A 22545-nucleotide genomic window follows, 5' to 3' on the forward strand; every position below is an offset into this window, starting at 1 on the left:
ATATAGAGTCATTTTGCTTTTCTTACATGAAGACATATTAAATAAATCTAATTAAATATTGTTCAGCCTGTGATGTTCCTCTGTTTTACTTCTCATGCAAATTTTTCCTTCATCAACAGTTCGCATTGGAGCGATGCTGGCTTACACTTTACTTGATGAGAAGAGTCTGGCCTTGCTGCTCAGTTACCTCCAAGATTTCCTCAAGTAAGCGTTCCCCTCCCAGTACACCACCAGAGACTCCATGTCATGTCTGACTGCTTCTCAAACATCCCGTTCCAAACACTTTCAAATTAGTGCAGCCAGGCTTGTCATAAAAAGCTAAAACATCAGCCATGACATCGATTTTTCTGCCCTGGAAAATATCTTTTGCTCAATGACTCTGCATGTTGCAACAAATGATGACAGGTAGAGCAAGTGTTGGATTCTAGATTAAATGCATATTTTTGAAAAAAAAAAAAAAAGTGTTTTCATATATGATTTATGTAAAATGTTTTCTTTTTTATGAAATATATAAAAACTAAATAAAAGTCAGAACATACATGTCAACCTTGCTGCATATGCTCTCAGGGGATCTAAGGATTCTATAACATTACATTTGCAAAGAGCAGACTTGGACACTGTCTTTTGCATTATTATTAATATGCTTTCATTTTAATAAGGGTTTGTACTCATTTTTCATCTTTTGTCCCACATGCTGATAATAGATCTGCTTCTAAATTAAACATGTAATTTCTTGTAATGTTCTATTATTGATGCAAAGACTAGAAACTGAGCCTTTTTTCTCATTTCATCGTGTTGCTGTACAGTCATTTCCTTTATTCTGTATAAAACTTTCGTCTCTGTGGGTTACTTTGATATCATCTCGACACCCCTGTCTTTCTTATCTTTGTAAAATATGGTTAATAAGCTGGAAATGACTCGCACAAAGCCAGCAACTTGCTTGATCTGTCAGCAGAAACCATTTGCATCATGATTCACAGTGACATTATGTCGTGCTTTTTCTTCAGATACCTGGTGAAAAATTCAGCCACCCTCTTCAGTGCCACTGACTACGAGGTCGCACCCCCAGAGTACCACCGCAAAGCTGTTTGAGAGCTCTCAGCTGCACGACACTCTGAGATAGACGCGTTACTAGTGAAATAACCATTACTACGCTCTGGAGTGTAGACTGGGATGAGCTTTTTCACTTGAACTGTTATGCATATTTCATCGAGTCTCAGGAGCTCGTCACTGTTTAAAACAACAACAAAAAGGATGAGTAAAAATGTAAGAATTTTTTATCAGATTACATCCCATTTTCTCACACTTTTGTTTTCTATCCCCCCCCCCCCCCCCCCCCTTTTTTTTTTTTTTTTTTTTAAAGATACAAAGAAAATATTTCTGTCATTCCCACAGGCAGCTCTTTGGTGTTTTTGTGCATTTAGATGTTCTTGTTACTGTTGCATGTTTGTATATATATTGGCATTTCTTCTCTCACATAAGGTGCATTTCAGTGCTTGACCACATGATCAGCAGTCAACTATTAATATGTTTTGTATGTTGTGTAGCAATTTGTAAAAAGAATATGCTTTTACACAATCTCTATATTGTTTACTGTTTTCTGCCTGATATTTTCTACATTATTTGGTGTTGTGATTATTCTTTAAAGATGCATTCACATAATATCACTGATGAATTAAGAGTTAATAAAGGAAAGAAATAGTTTACATCAACTCACTGTGATGAAGAACATCCGACATCAATTACTTGACTGTTTAATTTGGTTTCATATTCATCTGACATGTTAGTGAGGGATGCATCATGTAAGTTCATAAAAAATATAAACTGGTGCCACATGAAAAACTCATCAATTGAAGTTTCATTTTTTTATGGCGCAAATGTAAAACATTCAAAACCAGGGATGTTGAACCCATTTCCAGTCTGTTAAGTCTTTTATAAGATTGACAGCACAACAAGTTCCATAAATACTTTACGTACCTCGAGATCAATATGAATAAATGAATATGAATCAAATATTAAACCATAAAGTCAGCAACAGAAATCTGATTCATGTTACAACCTAGCAGGGAGCTAACATAAAAAATAATTTATTAAAAACATTTATTTGAATAAAAACATCATCATAGTTATAGAATATCCTCAGAGTGGCGTATATCTCCTATTTTAGTGCAAGCTTATTATTAATAGTGCCATCAAGTGTAATAAGCACTTTAATGTTATGGTCACTGCAAAAGAAATGTGCACCACTGGTCTGTTATTTGGTACGCCTTGCTAGTACAAGGTTGGATGCCCTGTGGAGGTCATTATACCATTCTGAATTCACTGTCAATGTTCAACAAGCCAGTTTGAGATTTTAGACTTTTTGACATGCTGTATTATCCTCATGGAACCTGTGTAGCCTCAGTTTCCTGTTCTTAGCAGACAGAAGTGCAACCCGGTGCAACCTTTGCACCGGGTTGCAAAGGTTGCAACCCGGTTACAACATATTTAGTCCAGCTGTTTTCCAGTTTGCCAAAAAAAACAAAAAAACAAAACAAACAAAAACAAACATTTGCACCAAGAGAAGATGACGTTAGAAAGTGTTGTTAATCCAAGGTCTAAATCAAGTTAAGGCAGCCAGATAGATAGCATAATAGTACACAGATATGTGTGCTGAGGAAAACTACATAAAACTAAGGAGGCTATTTTTTACCAGGACGGTGACAAAAATCAAAATGTAGAAAATGTCAAATGTTGATCCATTTATGCTACTACTTTAAATGCAATTTGAGAAAACAAACTCACGGTGAATAAATTAATTGAGACGGGATCCTATTTGAACCCAATAACAACCTTTAAGTCTGTGATTTACTGCTCTGTGTGCTCTGAGCTTTCAGCTCAGACGGACAGAAGGGCATTATTTCCCTGGCAACGCTGTTGCCATGGGAAGCCGCCACAGCAAGAGACGCGTTTCGTATAGTTCCAAATTTTCTACAAAAAAGAAACTTAAGAGCAAATTTTAAAAAAACAACAACAAAAAAACAAAAAAAAACAAAAAAAAAAACACGATTGACCAAGACGTCTAACCAAAAAGTTGGGTTGACGTATTTTCCTTTATCGGATCTGTTAACAGCTAGTCTCAGTTGCACGTCTTAAGCGAACGTTTTTTCTGCCGCCGGCATGTTTACTTGACACAGATAATTCGTTGATACAGCTTAGTTTCCTGTTCATTGACTCGATTAACCATTTAGAAATGCACAACGAGACAAATAAATAACCACAAGGGGGCAGCATTTCCTCCCCATTTTTGATGAATTACATGAAAAAATTTCAAAACACATACCCTGATTTTAAACTACTTCCTTGTAGATGTGATGTGTATCCCAGTTCAAGTAATATATTAAACGGAATTTAGGCCCGAGGAAACAAAACACTGCATCGATGTAGGTTAAATTTTTAAACAGCAAGTTACAGTTTGGTGGATAAATGTGTAAAATAAGAGATAGCCTAGGCCTGCAAAGCAAAGTAACATGTTAATATTAAATTTCCTTGATTATGTAAAGTTTGTATTATTAATTCTTATTTATTCAGAACATTTATATTAATCTAAAATGTATCGAATTGAGTTACACTTCATAGTGAACCTGTGGATGTACCTGCTGCAAATACTGGTAAATCTGACTCTTATCTTAAAAGCCTAGTTGTTTTATTACTCTAAATATGAAGTTCAAATAAAAAAAAAAACCCTTACATAACCAAATGAAGTCTCAATAGAGTTCAGTCAGATGGATTATAATACCTTACTTTACTATTTATTAAGTTAAGCTGTGATTTTAACATTAGTGTTGATATTAGACACTGCAGATTAAGTGTTTGTACAGGCAATGGATCGAGAGGAAGGGCAGCTCATATAAGATTCCCTTGAACCACGAGTCCCTTGAAAAAAAGGTTTTTAATCTTAATGGGATTTTCATGGTTATATGAAAAAAAAAAAGATTCCTATCTATTCTCCATGGCAATGAACTATGAGTGCACATTATCTTGCTTATTTACATTAAACATTTTTCTTTTCCTTTCTTTCTCATTTTAAGCATGGTAACTAGAAGTACTACCACAGGTGGTAAAAGTTCATTTATTTTCTTTCACTGTTTACTTACAACCTTAATTTTACAGTAAAAAAATAAATAAAAATTTATCAAAGATCTATGTTACAGGATTTTTCATTTTCATATAGTGCAGTTATTTTCAAATGTCTTTTTTTTTTTATCGTAACGTAACAGTATTCCAGGTGTTTCAGGTAAACCTGACGTAATGCCCAAGAGTTTTTCCTATTCTGTCCCAGGATGTTTCCAAAGTCTCTCAACGGCGTTTTACAAGGAAGTCCCGCCTCCTGTAGCATCCAATTGGTTTATCCGTGAAGTATCCAGGAATTTCCCAATTTGGTTGGCTGAGCAGGTTGTCAATCAAAACGCTATCGGAGTACGGTTAGGCGTCAGGTGAAACTTGGAAAACCTAAAGACAAGTCCGCGGTACATAAAAACTTAATCTGAACTATCTGTCAAGTTTTATGTACAGTTTATTAACTTCCACTACTAAAAGGTTACTTTTATTTCCAGAAACTTACACTTAACAAGATGAAGAGCCTCAAGAATCGACTGAAAAGACACGAACTTACCATCGCAGTAAGTTGATAACTATTGTTTGCTTAGTTTAGCGAATATCCCGTTTCTATCATTTGAACAGCTAGCTATGGGGTGCCGAAAGATACAGCCGTCAGATGTTGTGTTTTTAAATAATCGAGTTATTATGTGTAACCCTGACCTCCCCCGCTTCTTAACGACCACATGAACCGCAGTAATGTTCCCACGGTAGTTGTGGTCTGACTGGGAGGCACAGCAACTTTAAGCACCTGCAGCTCCGCTCAAGGCGAGGATGTGGTCCGTCACTTTAATACACTGCACACTTTGATATTAGGATTTTTTTTTTCCTGATCTGGCCTTAATCTGCAAAAGTGGATTGTGTTGTCTGTAAACACAGTGATGTGGAAAAGACAAGTCCGCAAATCAATGCCCTCAGTGCCTGCTCTTCTGGTTATCAGCACTATGCCGGTGCTTTCCTCTAAGGTTGCTTTCCTCTAAGGTTGCTTTTGTGCCTTATCTGCATACTGGAAGCCACCCCTAATCGTTCAGAGTTTGACCTTTATTTTAGTTCAGCAAATGTAATTAGATATGAGGTTTTAGTCTAGAATATTCTGACTTTTGTATGTGTACCAAGTTTCAACTAATCTATCTATCTATCTATCTATCTATCTATCTATCTATCTATCTATTCTAATCTATCTATTCTAATCTAATCTAATCTAATCTAATCTAATCTAATCTAATCTAATCTATCTCACAAAATAACAATGGCAGTGTCTCATTTTATTTCAGAAGATTGATGAAGACAAAATAGAATCTGAAATGCTTATAGACAGCTTTAGTTTTGTATTATCATTTAAAAGTAAACCGTCAACAAAATGGTTTATTTATAAGCATTACACGGTAAGTTTGGATTTCCTTTTTGTTAGAATTAGCCACGAGTCCTCTATTGTGTCATAGATACACATAATTCCTTCTAGAAATGTTATAGTTTTTATTAGAGCTGAATAAATATTGCTGTACAATAATTTGAACCCTACTGAAATCAGATGTCAGATTTTTATTTAAAAATACTATACTGTTTTTGTAACAGTCGAATTGGGTCTTAACAGCTTCAACTGTGGCATGTGAGTGTTGCTTATTCAGTAGCCATTACAATTCTGCACAGTTCGGGATGCAGTTAGTGTTTTGGTGCAGCACATTGTTTTGAGCTCCCCAGAATTACCATGAGAAAGACATGGAGCCTGGAGGAGCTCCATGTAGTAAAGTACCACCCTTCCCCCTTACCACTACTTGTTTGTGTGTGTGTGTGTGTGTGTGTGTTTAAAAAGCCTTTCTGAGTCAAAATTGCTTTTTTTTTTTTAGCATTGACAACTGTCTCACTCCTTCAGCATGAGATGTGACCCTCTTTAAAAATGAGAGGAGAAAGAAAAATCTTGGTTTTTGACTTGCAACAGTTTCTGTACCATTATTGAAAGGAAAGCTTTGCCAAGTAAACAGACGTGACATTTTTGCAGGCCTGTATGATGATTTCATAAGTTTTCCATTGTGTTCCTCTAAAGCAAAAAAAAAAGTAAGATGGAAGCATGCAGGCATCACTGAAGGTCTAAGCTCATTTCAAATGAGTGCAAAAATGTGTCTGATCTAAAATTCATGTGCTGTCAAAGGTACATCATACTTGATTTAGTTGCATTCTGGCACCTTTGTTTTTCATAAATCATCAATTGATCAGTCATCAAGGTAATAAATCATCATTATCAAGCATTTTTGTAAATGTTATAGGCTTTATACATACATTCTCTATTTGCCCACAATGATGATAAAGGAAAAACCCAGTTTTTTTAAAAAATACTTTTGTGTGTAAACCTTAGCTTCATGTTTCATTCATTGTTACATCGTGCCTTGGAGCAATACAGTAACACACTCACTCTTTCCTGGTGGGGTGACTAATAATTAAGAAAAACATCAGCATTTTTCAAATGGGAGAGGCAAGAGTGAATTCAAAGGAAATTTGCTGTAGTTGCAGAGCAGTAAGTGCTTTGTGGCCAAAGAAAATAAATGACTCGAGAATAACATATCTTCTTTGACTCCCTTCACAATGTAAATTTGTCTTCAATTCCTTCCCCTAATTTATTTATTGTTTAAGAGTCTTTTTAAATGGGATAGTCGCTCTGCTTCTGGTGTTTTCTTTATCATTCTTCAATTTGGCTTGTTGTGAAAAATTACCAAGACTTTTTTTCAGCCAAGGAATGTCATCAGTGTTATCAAAACCTTTAAGGGGAGCTGAAAAACAAAGCTGACAACCAAGACTGTGAATGCCAAGGCATTCCCTTAATACCAGCTGGAAATTAGAGGCAGGATGAGGTCTATTGGTTTCGGTTGGCTCAAGTTTCTTTTCTTTCTTTTTTTTTTCTTCAGTGTAAAGGTTTTTCATTCTGTTAAGGGTGATTAATTGTGAAGTTTCGCATACGTATTTTCATGGGTTGTTGTTGAAAGGAAAACAATAACCTGTTTTTCATTATGCCTACAAAAGATACAAAATTCATTTCATAGAGTGCACCTTTTGTCTGTTTTTTGTTTTTTTTTATCTCATAATAACTTGTCTTGATTTTGGCAGTAAATTAAATGGAATTCTCTTACAATAACAGGCTTCTAAACATCAAAACAAATAAACAACTTAAATACTAAACAAAATGTGCTTATGCAAGTTCAGATCAAATATCTCAATCTGGTTGAACCACCATTCCTCAAACACTTGAGTCTGGCTCTAAATCAGCAGGGTTTCTCACATACAAGACATACCTAGGCAGGCTGCCCAGATATATTGGCAACTCTGTCATATATTCATATGGCAGGCTAAGTTTTAAAATCCATATTAATATAACCATGTTGATTTGCAAAAAGGCATGCGTACAGACACACACACACAGCCACATGCCTCACCCTTAACAATCACAACTAAATGCCTACACTTAATAACGACAAGATTTATCCCTGATAACTATTGTGGACTCATGAAGACACAGGGCTGCACGGTGGCATAGTGTAGGGCTGCCCGATAATGACAAAAATTATAATCACGATTATTTTGACTGAAATTGAAATCTCGATTATTTAACACAATTATCCAGTATTTTTAAACAACGCTGCATGTTGTGGTGTTTTCGACTCCATGTCTTGCATTATAACCGTCTAATGCACGGTTCTGAGTTGTTTAATCCGCTTTGACCGCTTATATAGGAACTATTTTATGTTGGCCTCAATGTACGTTTTATGCTAAACAACCGCTGTCAGGCTACAGTGCGTTTTTCTCATTCACCTGTTAAAAGACAGCTGATCTGAACCATTTGATTAACTCGTTGTTATGGTAACGGAGCGATATTACAGTAACTTAACTTGCCGAACTATGCATACAAAAATAATGCAGCCATTTCTCACTGACAATGGTATAAACTATGTTGTAGTGAACTTCCACAACCTACTGCAGTTATTCTACATTGATCTGCAGCCGGAGCCGACTGAGACTGGCCGATTGGGAGTGCTTTCGTACAGGGAGAGACTCCCGCTGCTCTTTTGTTACAGTAACTGAACAATATGTGCCTTCAAGTCAGTCGCCAAAACACCAGAAAAGTCTCTAATAACTCCAGTAAAATTTGCTAGATTTGTCGCTAGTCACTTTTAACAAATAAGTCACCAGACAAATAAGTCACCAGATTTAGTGAGAAAGTCACCAAGTTGGCAGAAGTGTCTGAATGAAACCAAAGCGGCTGTGGGAGGAGTTTACAGCACAGCGCTGCAATGCCAGTGACGCTCCATTAGCAACTGAAGACAGCAGGAGAGGAAACTGCAAAGAATGGTAAATGGTAAATGGACTTGTACTTCTATAGCGCTTTTCTAGTCATACAGACCACTCAAAGCGCTTTACACTACTTGTCACATTCACCCATTCACACACACACTCATTCTACACACTTATACCCCGATAGGCACATCGGGGGGCAGTTTGGGGTTCAGTGTCTTGCCCTAGGACACTTCGGCATTTCAGGGGAAGCCTGGAATTGATCCCTCAACTTACCTGTTGAAGGACAACTGCTCTTCCTCCTGAGCTACAGCCGCCCCAAAGAGAAAAATAATCGCACCCTTTTATTTTTATGATCGTTGAAAACCCAGACCGTAATTGAGAATAAAATCGGATTAATCGCCCAGTCCTAGCATAGTGGTTAGCACTGTGGCAAGAAGGTCGCTGGTTTAATTCTCGGCTGGGGCAGGGTTTGGTCAGTGGCTTTTCTGTGAGGAGTTTGCATGTTCTCCCCATGTATGCTTGGGTTCTCTCTGGGTACTCCGGCTTACTCCCATCGTCCAAAGACATGCATGTTAGGTTGATTGATTACTCTATAGTGCCCCTAGGAGTGAGGCCCTGCGATGGATTGGCGAGCTCTCCTGGGTGTACCCTGCCTTTCGCCCAAAGACTGCTTGGATAGGCTCCAGCTCCCCGCGACCCTGAATTGGATTAATGAATGTCTTCATGAATGAATCATGAAGACACAATTTAGTCCCCACTGATAGCAAACTATGCGAGGTCCCCAGAGTTTGCTATCATGTTTTTCCAGACCTTTTTAGTGTACTTTTGGAGAGCACATATAAAAAGGCTTGTTTACACCAATGGATGTGGGTTGATATGGGATCAGTAGGGTGTGAATATGTTCTGTAAACTGGAATCTTACTGTGTTCCCACAGCTAACCGTAATCTGGCCTGAAAGACAAAGTATCAACTGGATCGTGATAGATAGATATAAATGAGAGAGAGAGAGAGAGATCATGAGAATTTGCTGAAGATCACATGGTAAGAATGAGTTGTAAATAAAGAAAGTTACAGAGCAAACACCCTTGTGAATGTGTTTTTCTGTGTAGACAGTGAGTGGGCTGAAATGAAAATTCTTTAGAGCCACACCTCCATCTGAACTGCTGACATCAGACACATTTGTGTTTTTACTGTGGTTTATTCAAAGGAAGAAAAATATTAATTTGCATCAGTCAGCTGTTAAAGATTTCTGATGGCTGATACCATTTCTATTTCATTTTACACATAAATGATGTGGAATTGAATGTAGATCTAGCTGTTAAAAGTCAATGTCTACAGGTCTCGTAACTAGTGAGAAAATAAATACCTGTATCAAGCAGGGGTCTTCAGGGTGACCATTTTGTTTGCACATGACCAAAATTTTGTTGTGTGAAAAACATATTTCAGTGCGCCCAACGTTTTACATCTCTACATGTCAGATTTTTATATCTCTGAGTCTTTGTGAACTGCACTGATGGAGATCAAGTCTCCTCTAGAAGTTCAGCAGTGGCAAAGAGGCTTCCAGAAACACAGAAGTTATTTAAAGAAAATAAGAAATTGAACTCTACATGGCACTAGAACAAAAGAAAACCTGCATGTTTGTGGTGAAGCATTAAGCAGAGAATATACTGGCTGACAAATGTCACCAGAGAACGAGACCAGCCTGCATCAAATGCTACCCGTGTGTTTGAGGTGCACCTGGAGCTGATCTGGAGTACATCTGTGTTGTAGACAAAACTGCTAATAGGAGGGGCTGTTGTGTGTTAAAAGAAAATGAAAAAAGCCAAGATGTTTACAGATGTTTGAGCAGCCAGATACGTGCCATATAATACATTGTAGTGAAACCGGTGCCGGCTTTTACAAAATTCAAGCTCAAGTGGATGATTCTGATAAAAAAATAATTAATTAAATGTAAATCAGCAGGAGAGAAATGTGCCATGTCAGATTTAGAAATGCCTAGCTTTATGTAGTTCAGTGAAGGTAGCACTTCAGGTGTATTTATTTTTCTTAAACTTTTTCTACTTAATATTTGTTTGCCAGAGCCAGAACATTTTTTGTGCTTGAAATAAAAATTAATATCTTCACTGTTCGCAGAAACTTTAACAACCATCGACATATATTGAAGTGTATTAAAACAATGTGCTAAGAGGGATAATTTTGGTGCACCTACATTTTTTGCTGAAATGCATCAGCGCTACCAGTGCTGAAAGTTGGCCTTAGGACACATTCACATCTGCCTTTTTGATTCGAATCCGAGTCTGTTTGCTCTGAAAGTTTCGTTTTGGCAGCTGTGAATACGCCAAACAAACTCTGATTCAGACCAAAGAAGTGGACTCAGTCCGCCTCCAAACGCAGATCTCGGTCCGTTTCAAGCACACCAAATTCAGGAAGCGGGCAGCAAAAAAAAAAGTCACTTCCTGAATTTGGCATTGCATTGTGGGTAAATACAAAGCGATGACGTTAAGGGTCCGTTGCCTCGTCTGTTCATTGTTGCAGTGTATTTCTGCAGTATACTTGCATAAGACAAAATAAAAAACACAAAACAGTGATAGTTTCATCTCCATGTTTAGCTTGCTAGAGGAGGAAACAGTTTTCTTCTTCACGCAGGCCTTGTCGTCTCTTTTGCTAATTAGTGGTGCAGCGCCACCTTTGGTGAGAATGGGGATATACTATTGTAAAGGTTCGGCTCCTTTGCTCAAAGTGCAGCATGAACGCAATCTCGGTCTGCATGGATACATCCCCCTACAACTAAGCTGAGTTCCCAATCAGACTGAGTCTAGTGAACTATCCTGATGTGAATGCACCCAAAAGCAGTGTTTGTCAGTTCCGGTCCTAAGGACACCCTGCCCTGTATGTATTAGACATGTTACTCCTCCAAAACACCTGACTCGGGTTATTAAACTTCCTCGTCAAGTTCTTTGAAGCCTGTTTATGAGCCCTTCATTTCATTCAGTTAAAGTAGGGTTGCCTATAAAACCTTTAGGGCAGGTGGGGCCTGAGGACTGGAAGTGAAAAACACTGGTCTAAAGGCTAGAGAAATTAGAGGGTCAAAGCAGCTTCTTGAATTGTTGCCCAATGGTCAGTGTGCAACTTTCATGTGGAAATTTGGTGGGATGACATTAATACATTAAATCTTCTTGGTAACTTGAATTATGACTTTGTAAATCTACATATCAAAGTACAAAATGCATAAATGACAAACATGTCAGACATTTGCTTTATGCTTTTGCTTTGAAGCAGTGGTTCTTTCTATATTCATGTTTCATGATAATTTAAGTCTTTTGCTTTATAGAAGTTCTGGTTTCAGGCTTAAGTAATTTTTCTCCTTCTCTTAGTAACTTATAAACTGAAAGGTGTTTGTTGAGGCCACCTTTGGTGTAATGAACTTCCTTACTTTTAAAGGAAGTAATGAATAAATTAATTTTATGATCATTAAGTGTTTCAGTGCAGAAAATCCGTATTGTATGAAATAGCATGTGTGTGTGATTTTTCTTTTTCTATGCATAATCTTTTTGTTCATATAAATTTGTACTAAATCACTGGTTATTGTTTCAAAAAGTAGTCGGTGCTTTTGCTCATTTAGCAGCCATGATGATTTGCGACCAACAGATGGTATGGAGAAATAATGATTTAGCTTTTTTTTTTCTTTCTTTGGTTTAGGTCTGTTGTGTGTCTGTTGTAATAATTTTCTTAAACAGAAAGTTCAGGCTTGTCACTTGTATTGCAGCTAATCAAAACCAACGATTACAAAGCCCTCATCAGCCGTCAGATAGATTTAACACTGCTAATAATAGTCTTCCTCTGGGGAGGCATAACAGCAGTGTCATAAAAGTGTTATTTTAAGGTTATCATACTTATCAAGAAGTTGCCAGTCTAGCCAGCATTGCTGTCAAACTTTGGTTCTATTAAGTACCATATGTCACATAGTATCCATGGTTTATTTATGTAATTTCTGCCTGCAGCCCATTGTTCATCCCTCCTAACACTAAGTTTGGTCTCATTATTTCAGCCTCTGCACTGTGCATGATTATGTTTCTTACATGATCCAGTTGTATATGTGTCCCCTCTTATTTATAAGATTAGTTTGATTTTTGTTGACATATTTCTTTGTTTATTTTTGTTGTTCTTGGTTTTTATTTTTTTATTTTTTATTTTTTGTCCCGATCACACCCTATTTTCTGTCTTCTCCCTTACTGGGTTGCACCATCAAGTTGAAATGTAAGAGCCTCCCTTTCCTTTGAAGTAATTCTATTTTACAAAATAGAGTGCTTGGGCTAGTAGTTGAGGATGGTATAGTACTGAGGGAGAAAGGGGCCACATGCAGAAAGTATTGTTGGGAAGCTGAACAACTTTGCTTTCAAAGTAATTTTTTAACAAAAGGAGGGTGGGGTATGGAGAACAAGCACAATAGCTGCAAGCTAGGATCACTATTTGCTGCTTTAGTTGTGTCTGGGCTTTGTGAGAAAATGTTGAGATGGCTGAAAGTCTAGAGATAAGGAAACTTTAAAAAAAAATTTTTATGTTTCTGCAGATGCTACAAGAAATTTCATGCAAGAAATTGGACACGCACATATGAATACTTAGGGAGTACTTTTTTTTTCCACATTACACAGCATTTCCTTCTCCTTTTACATTTTGCTTTCAGCAGTTGTGAATAAACAGCTTTTAACTTCACAGTCCAGAAGGACATTTCTGGTGCAACATGTATCCCTATGAGAAGAAGGCAGAAAGAAACCATTTTTCTATGCATTAAATGTTGTCTTTGTTTTATTTTATTGCTGTGGGTGTTTGAATAGACAAAATAGGATACATACAAATCTTCATTCTGTATTTTGAAAATTATGGACGAAGTGACTTTTGTGTTTGCATTTAAACTCTAATTACCTAGACTATACCCAAATCTACCTAGATTTACCCCAAAAATCACATATTTTTAATACCAATTAATACCCCAAAATAAATCAGAGGGCAGACTTTTAGTGCCTCGTTTGCATCTGGATTGTTACTAAGGCTTAAAACTATGAATAAAACTGCCAAGTGGAAAGCTTACAGTGTTGACCAAAAAGCCAAAATCCAAACTCTTCTTTTTTTTATGTGCAGTTTTTCTGTAAATATTTTGGCAGCTGATAATGTCATATATCAATTTCCATTTCCTGGTATATGTTATTGTAGAATTTTTAGTCTATTTTTAGTTTTTGAAAGTAAAATTTAAATCCAGCATTCAGGAAGTCAGATTGAAAACCCAGAATAATATTGTTGGAATTCCTGCTGGTTACATGCTGTGTCCACAACATCAATTAAAAAGACAGTAATAATAACAGTAATAATGTAGCTGCTGCAATTTTGAAGCCAGGAAATGTCCACAGCTTTCTTTTAATATATCAGTCCTTTTAGATAAGTACAGCTATGCATTAAAGGAAATGTTTTGTCTGCCTTTATCAGTGTTTTGATGCAGAAATAAACACACAGGTTACAACATGACTTTTACTTTGCTAGTGACATAAGTGGTGAGTAATTTCTGCTATTTAGCATGTTGAAGGCAGTCTGAACGGGATATTTATTCAACATGTCAGTTTAAGCACAATTTTAAAACTGCACTTTTGAAGACAGATAAGTTTGTCGATTTATGAAGATTTACACTACCAGTCAAAAGTCTGGACACACTTTCACATTTGATTTAATGGGAAAATGTGTCCAAACTTTTGACTGGTAGTGTATATAAGATGTATGCTGTGCAGCCTCTTAGACACATAAGAAATCTTCCCTGAGCCATTGTGAAACCTTAAAGACCCTAAGTACTTATCTGGTTAAAGACTTTGTCAGCATGTTTAGGCTGTACTTTGGAAATACCCAATAGGCATTCTTAGCCCGTTGCTAGTGGGGGGTGTAATTTAATAAAATCCTCTTCTCCTCCCTCCTTTTCTAAACATGTCTGCTTTTTGAGTTTATGGAGTTGGTATGGGTTGTTTGGTTTTAGTTAATTCCTGTCCGACCACCAGTCTGCTCAAATCGTCTGACAAGCGTCTGTCAAACTAAAGTACATAACTGTGCAACTGTCAGAAAGCTGTTCATGCTGTACAATGGAGCACTGCCACTAATGAATGTGAGCGTCACACAGACAGTACCCACTTTTGTCATCCAAAATGATTTAGTAGTAAATTGTTCCTGTGTATTTTATTCATTTAAATACTCAACAGTGTATTTAAAATCAGACCCTCAGATTGTTTTTTTTTTCTTTTTGGTTTGTTTGTTTGTTTATTCTGGGAAGTGCACATTTGCAAGAGCATGTTAAATTCTTGTGTCTTGGAAATCACTAGAGAACAAGGCATAACTATATGAAATATGCCAGTTTGGCCAGTAATTGTTAATATTTTACTTGGGCATTAATCCACAGAAACCTTCATTTTTTTTATATCAGATTTTGTTATATAATTTTTTTTTTTCTTTTTAATATTTAGGTTTGCTTTAGACATTCGCAGACAGGTATTAACCACAGTTTGCAAAAGTTAGACAGGAACAGCAGGTATGTTTTTTGCTGGGTGTTATGTCGGCTGTGCATTTGGTGCTACTGCAGTGATGTGTGATTTTAGGATTAACGTCTGGCACCACGGGTGCAGCCATGAGGTCATCTCAGCAGTGTTACCCATCTGTGTTCCCATGCTGGGTTAGCAGTGGGTTTTATGTAGCAGAAAACTCGAGCTGTATTGCAGTCACCAGGGAACAGAAGTCTGCTTGTTTTTATAGAGTTTGAGTGTCATTGTTGCATCCTGTTTGTCATGTTTGAGTTTGGGGTACCATGCACAGAGTCATTCTGCTTTTGTGTAATATGAGCTCTTTGTGTGTGTTGGGTCAGTGATGGAGAGATTAGCAATGCTGGGGGAGGGTGGCGTCAGAGAGGGGGCTCAGTTTATTGACGAACTTTGGGTGGGCTGCAGCTGACCTCAGTCACTGGATGCACACATACACACAAACTTGTATATGGCCAGTCATGCTGCACAGCAGGAGCACAAAGATTTTGCTGATGATGAGCAAACTGCTGTGCAGTGCCTCAGATGAAGCCTTATCAAGCTACGGTGTGCGTGTGTTTCTACACTTCCATCTGTTGATTAGTCATATGTTTCTGCATTTAGAAAAAAATGAGATTGGCAAAATATCTTGTGCTTCGTTCAGTGGTATGAGACAGAAAAGTGAAGCTAAGTAAGCTCTTTTAAAGTGTTTAGTTTTCATTCAGTCCCATATCAAATCTCTGAGAGGTATCACTGTGAAACCACAGGTGTAAAGATAATGATAATGAAAAAAAATTGACATAGAAGTTTGTATTTTTAAAAGTCTAGGGAGTGGAAGGAGACTTCCTGGACCAGCTTAGTCAGAAGTTGGTCAGCATAAAGACTAGGTGTCATGGCCAAGAAGCAAGTCCAGACCTGCTCTGGAATGAACTGATCTTCCCTATCACCATCAAATTCCAGTAGTTTTCTGTTGAGTTGTTTCTATGTTGTTGGTGTTTTTTGTTTGTTTGTTTGTTTGTTTGTTGTGTGTTAGAACCATTACAGACCATTTTATCTTATTGGTTTTTTTTTGTTAATGTATTAGAAAAATTAAAGTATAACTCGGCAGCCATGATTGTATACAATACATTTAATATTTTGTAAATATCAAACTTCTAAGGGCTGTAAGGAGTTGCTTGTACTTAGTTTAGATGCTTTGTTGCCACTTTGTAAAATGATTTTATGTTATTGAATAGCTTCAGTGTGTTTTTTGGAGCATAGTCCATTTAAGCAACCCCCCAGTCACATTCCTTTCTGTCTGTGTGTGAGTACTTGTAAAAGCTGGCTGCACAAGCATCAACACCACTGTTTGTACCCAAGCACCAGCATGCCCAGAGTTCCGCGCATAACCAAATACAGGCAAAAGACTCCTGTGTTTTTTGCTCTATTATTGCCTCATTGTTTTCTAGGTGTAAGTTTCACTACAAGCTTCATTCTTCAAAATTTTCCTTTCACAATATGTCTTAAAGAAGACTTACTTTCCAGTTTGTATTTAGTATTTTTTCCTTTCGTGATGATAATAATATTATTATAATTTGGGATGTTCCAATTTCAGTAGCTTTCATGGTCACCGTCAACAACTTCACTTATGAGAATGTGCCAGATAATTAGCGGATGTCACTTGCTTACGCCAATGATAGCACAAATAGTAATGCAGACATCCATTTTGAACAGAAAACAGCAGAAAATGGTACACAATGCCCCTTTTAATATTGCAAAAATAACTTTTCTTTCTCTTGAAAGGGAAGATTTTCCCTTGAGACAAATGTAATTTTGATAATATTTAGAGGTCTGAGAAACTAAAAACACAAAGTGTTCACCATTCACCTCCAAATTCATTTGTGATCAATGCTGTTGATATTTAGAAGAACAGTTTATTTTGTTTTCTTTGGTTTTTTTTGTCACAGATAACATCTGATGGTGAGCAACTTTTGCTTATCAGTCACTAGTCACTGTCTCTATTATTGTCTTGATCAATACTATCCATCATTGTCCTTCTAGGACCGTCTTGTAAACAGGTTTTAGTGACCTTTGTGTTTTTAATGATCAAGCACAGACTGTCTTTCCTAGGGACCTGACAGTGGCAAAGTTCACAGGGTTTGGGCAGCTGGGAAGCTGATCTATTGCCATGGCTGCAGGTCTCGGAAGTAGGGAAAAATAGCTCGGAAAAGCTTTGCCCCCCAGGTCATAAGCCATCTAAAATGGTGTGACCTGGCAGCTGGATGGACTAGTCTCCATTTTCAGTCTGTGGCCCACACAAGTGAGGATATCTATAGAGGATCACCAGGAAACTCCCTCTAATGCCACACAGGTTTTGCTTTCAGCAAACCTGTGATTTTTTTTTTCCAGGTTCATAAAACAGAACCATGTTACCAGTGTTTGTGTGGATTTTGGTTTGTTTTGAAGAATTGACCTTGTATTTTTGAACAGATGTTGTACTTTTTCCAGATTGGTGGTTTTAACACTTGATTTGTTCTTCCTGATTTGCAACTGGTAAAGAAGGCAATCCTTTAAAGATTTAGATGTGTTTATTTCATAAGAGAACATAATGTTGAATTGCATGCATTTGAATGTCAGAACGTTTTTCTTGTTACATTGCATTGTAACAAGATTTTCTCACTTTACCCATGGCTGCTTCTAATGGCTATAGTTTTACCCTCCAATCACAGCTGGCAATGTATGATCAGCTTGTTTGTTATTCTAGAAGCTCATTTGTATTTTACATCTCAAATCCTTTAGTATAGCAGAGTTCTCATTGGTCACCCTTACCTGTACAGCTGTGCAAAAGTGGACTTTGAGGACCAGAGATATAAAATTCCTGGTCTAGAAATTTGACTTGTTGTTGTACAGTTCGCCACCAGAGGGTGTGTCTGTCTCTTCTTGAGTCCACTAAAAGTGGTCTACCCAGATACAACATGTGGTCACTGCTTCATGTACATACCGGGAACTGAGTGCTTATTTTCCCTAGACGCATAGTCTGGAACATCAGTGGGCCCTTGACCCAATCCAAGAATGATTTCTATTTTGAAGAACTGACTTACCTGACATTTTGACTGCAAGCATGTTGCATCTTGTCATTGTCACACCTATCCAGTCCACTCCTCTTCTCTCCACATTGTTTAACTCCCAGTCTCTCCCTGCTCCACCCGCTCTGTCTTTACCCCGAGGGGTTTTCAGTTACACTCGGCATGCCCAGACAGTTGCACACAGTTCACTACTAAATGCACAGGTCCACAGTCAGATCAGAGGGATGCGTGTGTTGAGTTAATGGTGTAAAACTGCAAACAGAAAATCCCTGCTAATCCCTGCTAATTTCAAAAGCTGTCAGTAAGACTGCAAAAGATCTATGTAGTTTTAAGTATCTTAAATTGTTGTTTTCTATTTTTCATAAAGCTTTGTGTTGCTTCCTGTGTTAAGAGTGCTTCGTAAATGTGTTGGCAAACCAACAAAAAATAAACGTGTTCTGCTGTTCTGTGTGGTTGCTTTTTGCTTTTTGGTTGTCAGAAGCATGAGAGCATGATAAGGAACTTTCACCTCACAATTTTTTCTCATATATGAGCCTCAGACTTCCCATACAGCTCAGAGTCCTGTCATCTTAAAAAATACACTGTACAATTGTAGAGTAAAAGTATCAGTGATGGACATGAATGATGGAAGCTGAGTTCAGGAAACTGCTGAAGCCAGATCTTTGCACCATCAGGAGGTCATTGCAGCCAGCACCATTCAACCTCTAAAATGTGATCTTCAGTAGATCCTTTTTGATTGCTAATTAATAATAAACAAAAAGAACATCATCATAAACCAACATTATTATTTCCATTCAGGTATAAATAAAGCATATTTCCATGTAATTTTTTTGCTAACACCTGCAAATTCATATCATTTCAAGAGATTTCTGTGGCAAAGTTTATGCTATTTGAGCTCTCGTAGGGTTCTGATTAACACTGATGCCGTTAAAGTGTTGGCTGTTAACTTCCATGGTTGTATCGTGCACCAATAAATCAATTGCCACTGAGGTATTCACGCAGCTTGCAGCTCTCCTCAGTGTCACTAGCAGGTATCTCTGGGGATAAATGATAAAAATAGAAAGAGATTATTTCTTTTCCTGCTGAACGTGTTCCTTAAACAGAAATAAAGGAAGTAATGTGAGTATGGAAAAGTGGTCTTTGAGGCACCTTTGCTTCATTTGATTTATTCTTATGCTTTCAAACAGGATAGCCAGTACATCTGAAGTGTTGTGTTATGCAGCTCAGACCGATTACGTCAGCCTCCACTGTAAATATCAGCATCTCCTTGTCCATGCTAAAAAGCAGTTTAACATTACTAAACAGAGTAAGCAGCATTTCGACATGGCTGTTTTGTAGGTTGTAAAATACAAGGGACTTGACAGGAGTGAGCAAAACTTATACACTGGATAACAAGCACTTTAGTCCAATTGATCTTAAGTGATCTTAAGGGTATTTGTTATCACACTCTAGTATTCAATGCAAACAATAATCCTATGACTACAGAGACTCATGCACAGCTCAGGAATGTGCTTTGGGTGTCAAGAATCTCTGCTTAAATTTGTTTTTGCTCATGTTACACAGTTTGTCCTAAGACAGGACGATTGGTTATGTAAAGATTAAACGATGAAGAGCCATGCATTAGACGGTTATAATGCACGACGCAGAGTCTAGAACACCACAACACGCAGCAGAGTAGTGTTTCTCTGCGAAGTGCATTATAATTGTGTAATGCACGGATCCGAGTTGTTTAATCCGCTCATTTAGAATTATTACTGACCATGGCATATTGTGTGTTTACACCCACTGTTGTAATGCTGATCTTCCTCTGTGTTTTCTGTGTGAATAGAACATGAGAGAAACACTTGTGTCGTTTTTAATTATTGGGCTCTGAATAAACCATTGTGTGTTTCTGCCAAAGTAAAGGCTGTAAAAGTTTACATATTCTAGGGTTGTCTTGACACAGCAATCCTATTTGAATATGTTTAATGTGCTGACGTGTGCTTTGCTGTTTTTCAGGAAACTTTGTTCTAAAGCAGGATATTTTTTGAAAGACACGAATTTAGATTTTAAGTTTGACTGTAATTTAGGGCTGGGCAATTAATCGGATTTTAATCTCAATTACAATCAGGGTTTTCAACAATCATAAAAATAAAAGGGTGTAATTATTTTTCTCTTTTTCTAGTTTCCTCTCCTGCTGTCTTCAGTTGCTAATCAAGCGTCACTACCATTGCAGTGCTGTGCTGTAAACTCCTCCCACAGCTGCTTTGGTTTCATTCAGCCACTTCTGCCAACTTGGCAAGTTTCTCGCTAAATCTGGTGACTTTTTTGTTAAAAGTGACTAGCGATAAATAAAACCTACATCCAATGTAAAATAGTTCCTATATAAGTGGTAAAAGCGGATTAAACAACTCGAAACCTTGCATTAAACAGTTATAATGCGTTACACAGAGTTGAGAACACCAGGACGCTCAGCGATGTTTAAAAATACTGGATAATTGTGTTAAATAATCGAGATCTCAATTTGAATCAAAATAATCGTGATTATAATGTTTTTCATAATTGAACAGCCCTACTGTAATTGTCTTTTTCCTGTTGTTGTAAGGTTTGAACATCTTTGCATTTACTCAGGAAGAGCAGACTGTTATTTTTTCTTAACACCAACACACTTTACTCATGAAATGTCAGCAGTTTATGTTTCATGTCTCATTGCAGATGTCTCCTGTGATCACTATCTCCTCCAAGTCTATCATTTGAAACCATATCAGCCACTGCACTTTGCTGGACACAACTATCACCTAACACATTGGCGTGTAGCTTTATGTTTTGGTTTTGGCGTCAGTGTGTTGTCAGATGACTTGTTAAATATTTTCTGCTGATGATTTCATCTGTGACATTAGAGACCCACTAGTTTGACCAAGAGAAGGAGAAAACTGAAGTGCCAGGAAAGAGTTACAGCGAAAGTGATGGCAAAGCTGAAGCGAGAATGACGAGAGACCCTAAGTGAAGTATTAGCAGACACCCAGAATAATCAGTGTAGACAGGTAGTGACCTGAACCACCTTATGCTGTGTCAGGTGATATGATGTCCCAAAAGTCAACTTGTCAAAGCAGAAGCTTTAGGAACATTTCACTTACACATGGCCAGGTTTTAGATTGCCATAGCAGAAACACAACATATGCAGCACTTTACTGAATAATAAAGAAAAGAAAAAAACAGCATATGTTTTGTTTATTGTTGATTATTGTTGAGTTCTGTTGTTACCTGTAAACAACTTTCATTTTTAGTATATAACACATTTTAGTCTTAAAAAAAAAAAAAAAAAGAAAGATGAGAAAGTGAAGCCCTGAGGGCAGCTCTTTAAAAAACACTTCTACTGCCTTTCTGCCGAGACAATTCTGGTGATAAAGTTATTCCAGTTATTCCAGGCTTTTCTTTTAATTGAGCTTGCAAGCACAGGTTGATGTTGTGTATCGCCACACAAGTATTCTGCTTAAGTAGGTGCACCATTTTTATCATTATAAGGCTACTTAATTGTGTACCAAGTTGAATAGCCCCGCCATGCTCCATGCCTAAACTGCAAACCATTTTGCAATGCCATACAAACCATTGCAATATTGATCCTACTGGTGTAGGGTACTTGGGTCACAGTGGGCTCTGCACTGATCTAAAAAGAACCATTAAACATTACCTAAACTTTAGTTTTACTTTTAGGTCTTTGCACTTCAACTGTAGTTTTAATTAAAATATGTGCAAACAACAGCATTTGAAGAAAAATTTGTAATAAAATGTTTCTGTGGTAAAACTACAGTATGAAGCAGAAGTATGTTCGAACTGTGTCATTCTGGCGCAGCCCGGAGTTACATGACCTTTTTCCTTCACCCCCCTATGATCCTAATGTATCTCTGTTCTTATCTGTTAAGGCAGCGCTGGTAAAACTGGCTGCATGGCCTCAGCTTAAGCTTGGTTCTGTATTACTCTTTTGTCATTAATGTTACATGTCTGTATGTCAAACCTTGGACAAGCTGGCTTGAATTTCCCCTCAGGGATGAATGAAGTATCTTTGATTTGATTTGAAGTACATTTTTTAAATCATACACAGGCTTCATAGAAAAATTTATGAACATTTTCCCAACTTTTTATCTTAGACACAAATATCCAATTAAATAATGCAAAATTTGCTTTCTATCTGTATGCATATATATAATATATATATATATTGTGTGTGTGTGTGTGTGTGTGTGTGTGTGTGTGTGTGTGTGTGTGTGTGTACTGTAAGCTTTTTCCAGCCAGCCAGTCTCTGGCACAGACTTTTTTTGTTACACTTCTTTTCCTTCTTACGTTTCTTTGCTGAATCAGCCATTATGCGCACTCAGAAGCAGACGGTGTGTTTATCTATGTTTGCTAGTGTGTGAAGTGAAACTGCAACGTCACATGGAATCCTGGATGACAAAGTTGTATAGCGTGGTTTCTCAGCCTTGGGCTGCTGTTGGCAGCAACTGCTCCAGAAATGCACATTGTAGATGTCACTGTGC

The 22545-nt window shown here is 37.3% G+C and overlaps 2 protein-coding genes across 2 annotated transcripts in view; both read left to right on the forward strand.

Moving 5' to 3' along the window:
- Window positions 1-1148, forward strand: part of LOC306754585 (mortality factor 4-like protein 1) — an 18523-nt gene extending 17375 nt beyond the window's left edge. Inside the window, exons 11-12 of the mRNA XM_079238603.1 lie at window positions 120-204; window positions 1008-1148. Coding sequence (XP_079094729.1) covers window positions 120-204; window positions 1008-1092 — 170 coding nt within the window. The 3' untranslated portion in view covers window positions 1093-1148. The remainder of the gene's footprint in view (window positions 1-119; window positions 205-1007) is intronic.
- Window positions 1149-4450: 3302 nt separating this feature from the next.
- The window catches only part of uacab (uveal autoantigen with coiled-coil domains and ankyrin repeats b), a 44117-nt gene continuing 26022 nt past the window's right edge, over window positions 4451-22545 (forward strand). Inside the window, exons 1-2 of the mRNA XM_079240622.1 lie at window positions 4451-4508; window positions 4596-4661. Coding sequence (XP_079096748.1) covers window positions 4614-4661 — 48 coding nt within the window. The 5' untranslated portion in view covers window positions 4451-4508; window positions 4596-4613. The remainder of the gene's footprint in view (window positions 4509-4595; window positions 4662-22545) is intronic.

Source organism: Telmatherina bonti (assembly GCF_933228915.1).
Source record: "Telmatherina bonti genome assembly, chromosome: 1".
NCBI classification, from domain to species: domain Eukaryota; kingdom Metazoa; phylum Chordata; class Actinopteri; order Atheriniformes; family Telmatherinidae; genus Telmatherina; species Telmatherina bonti.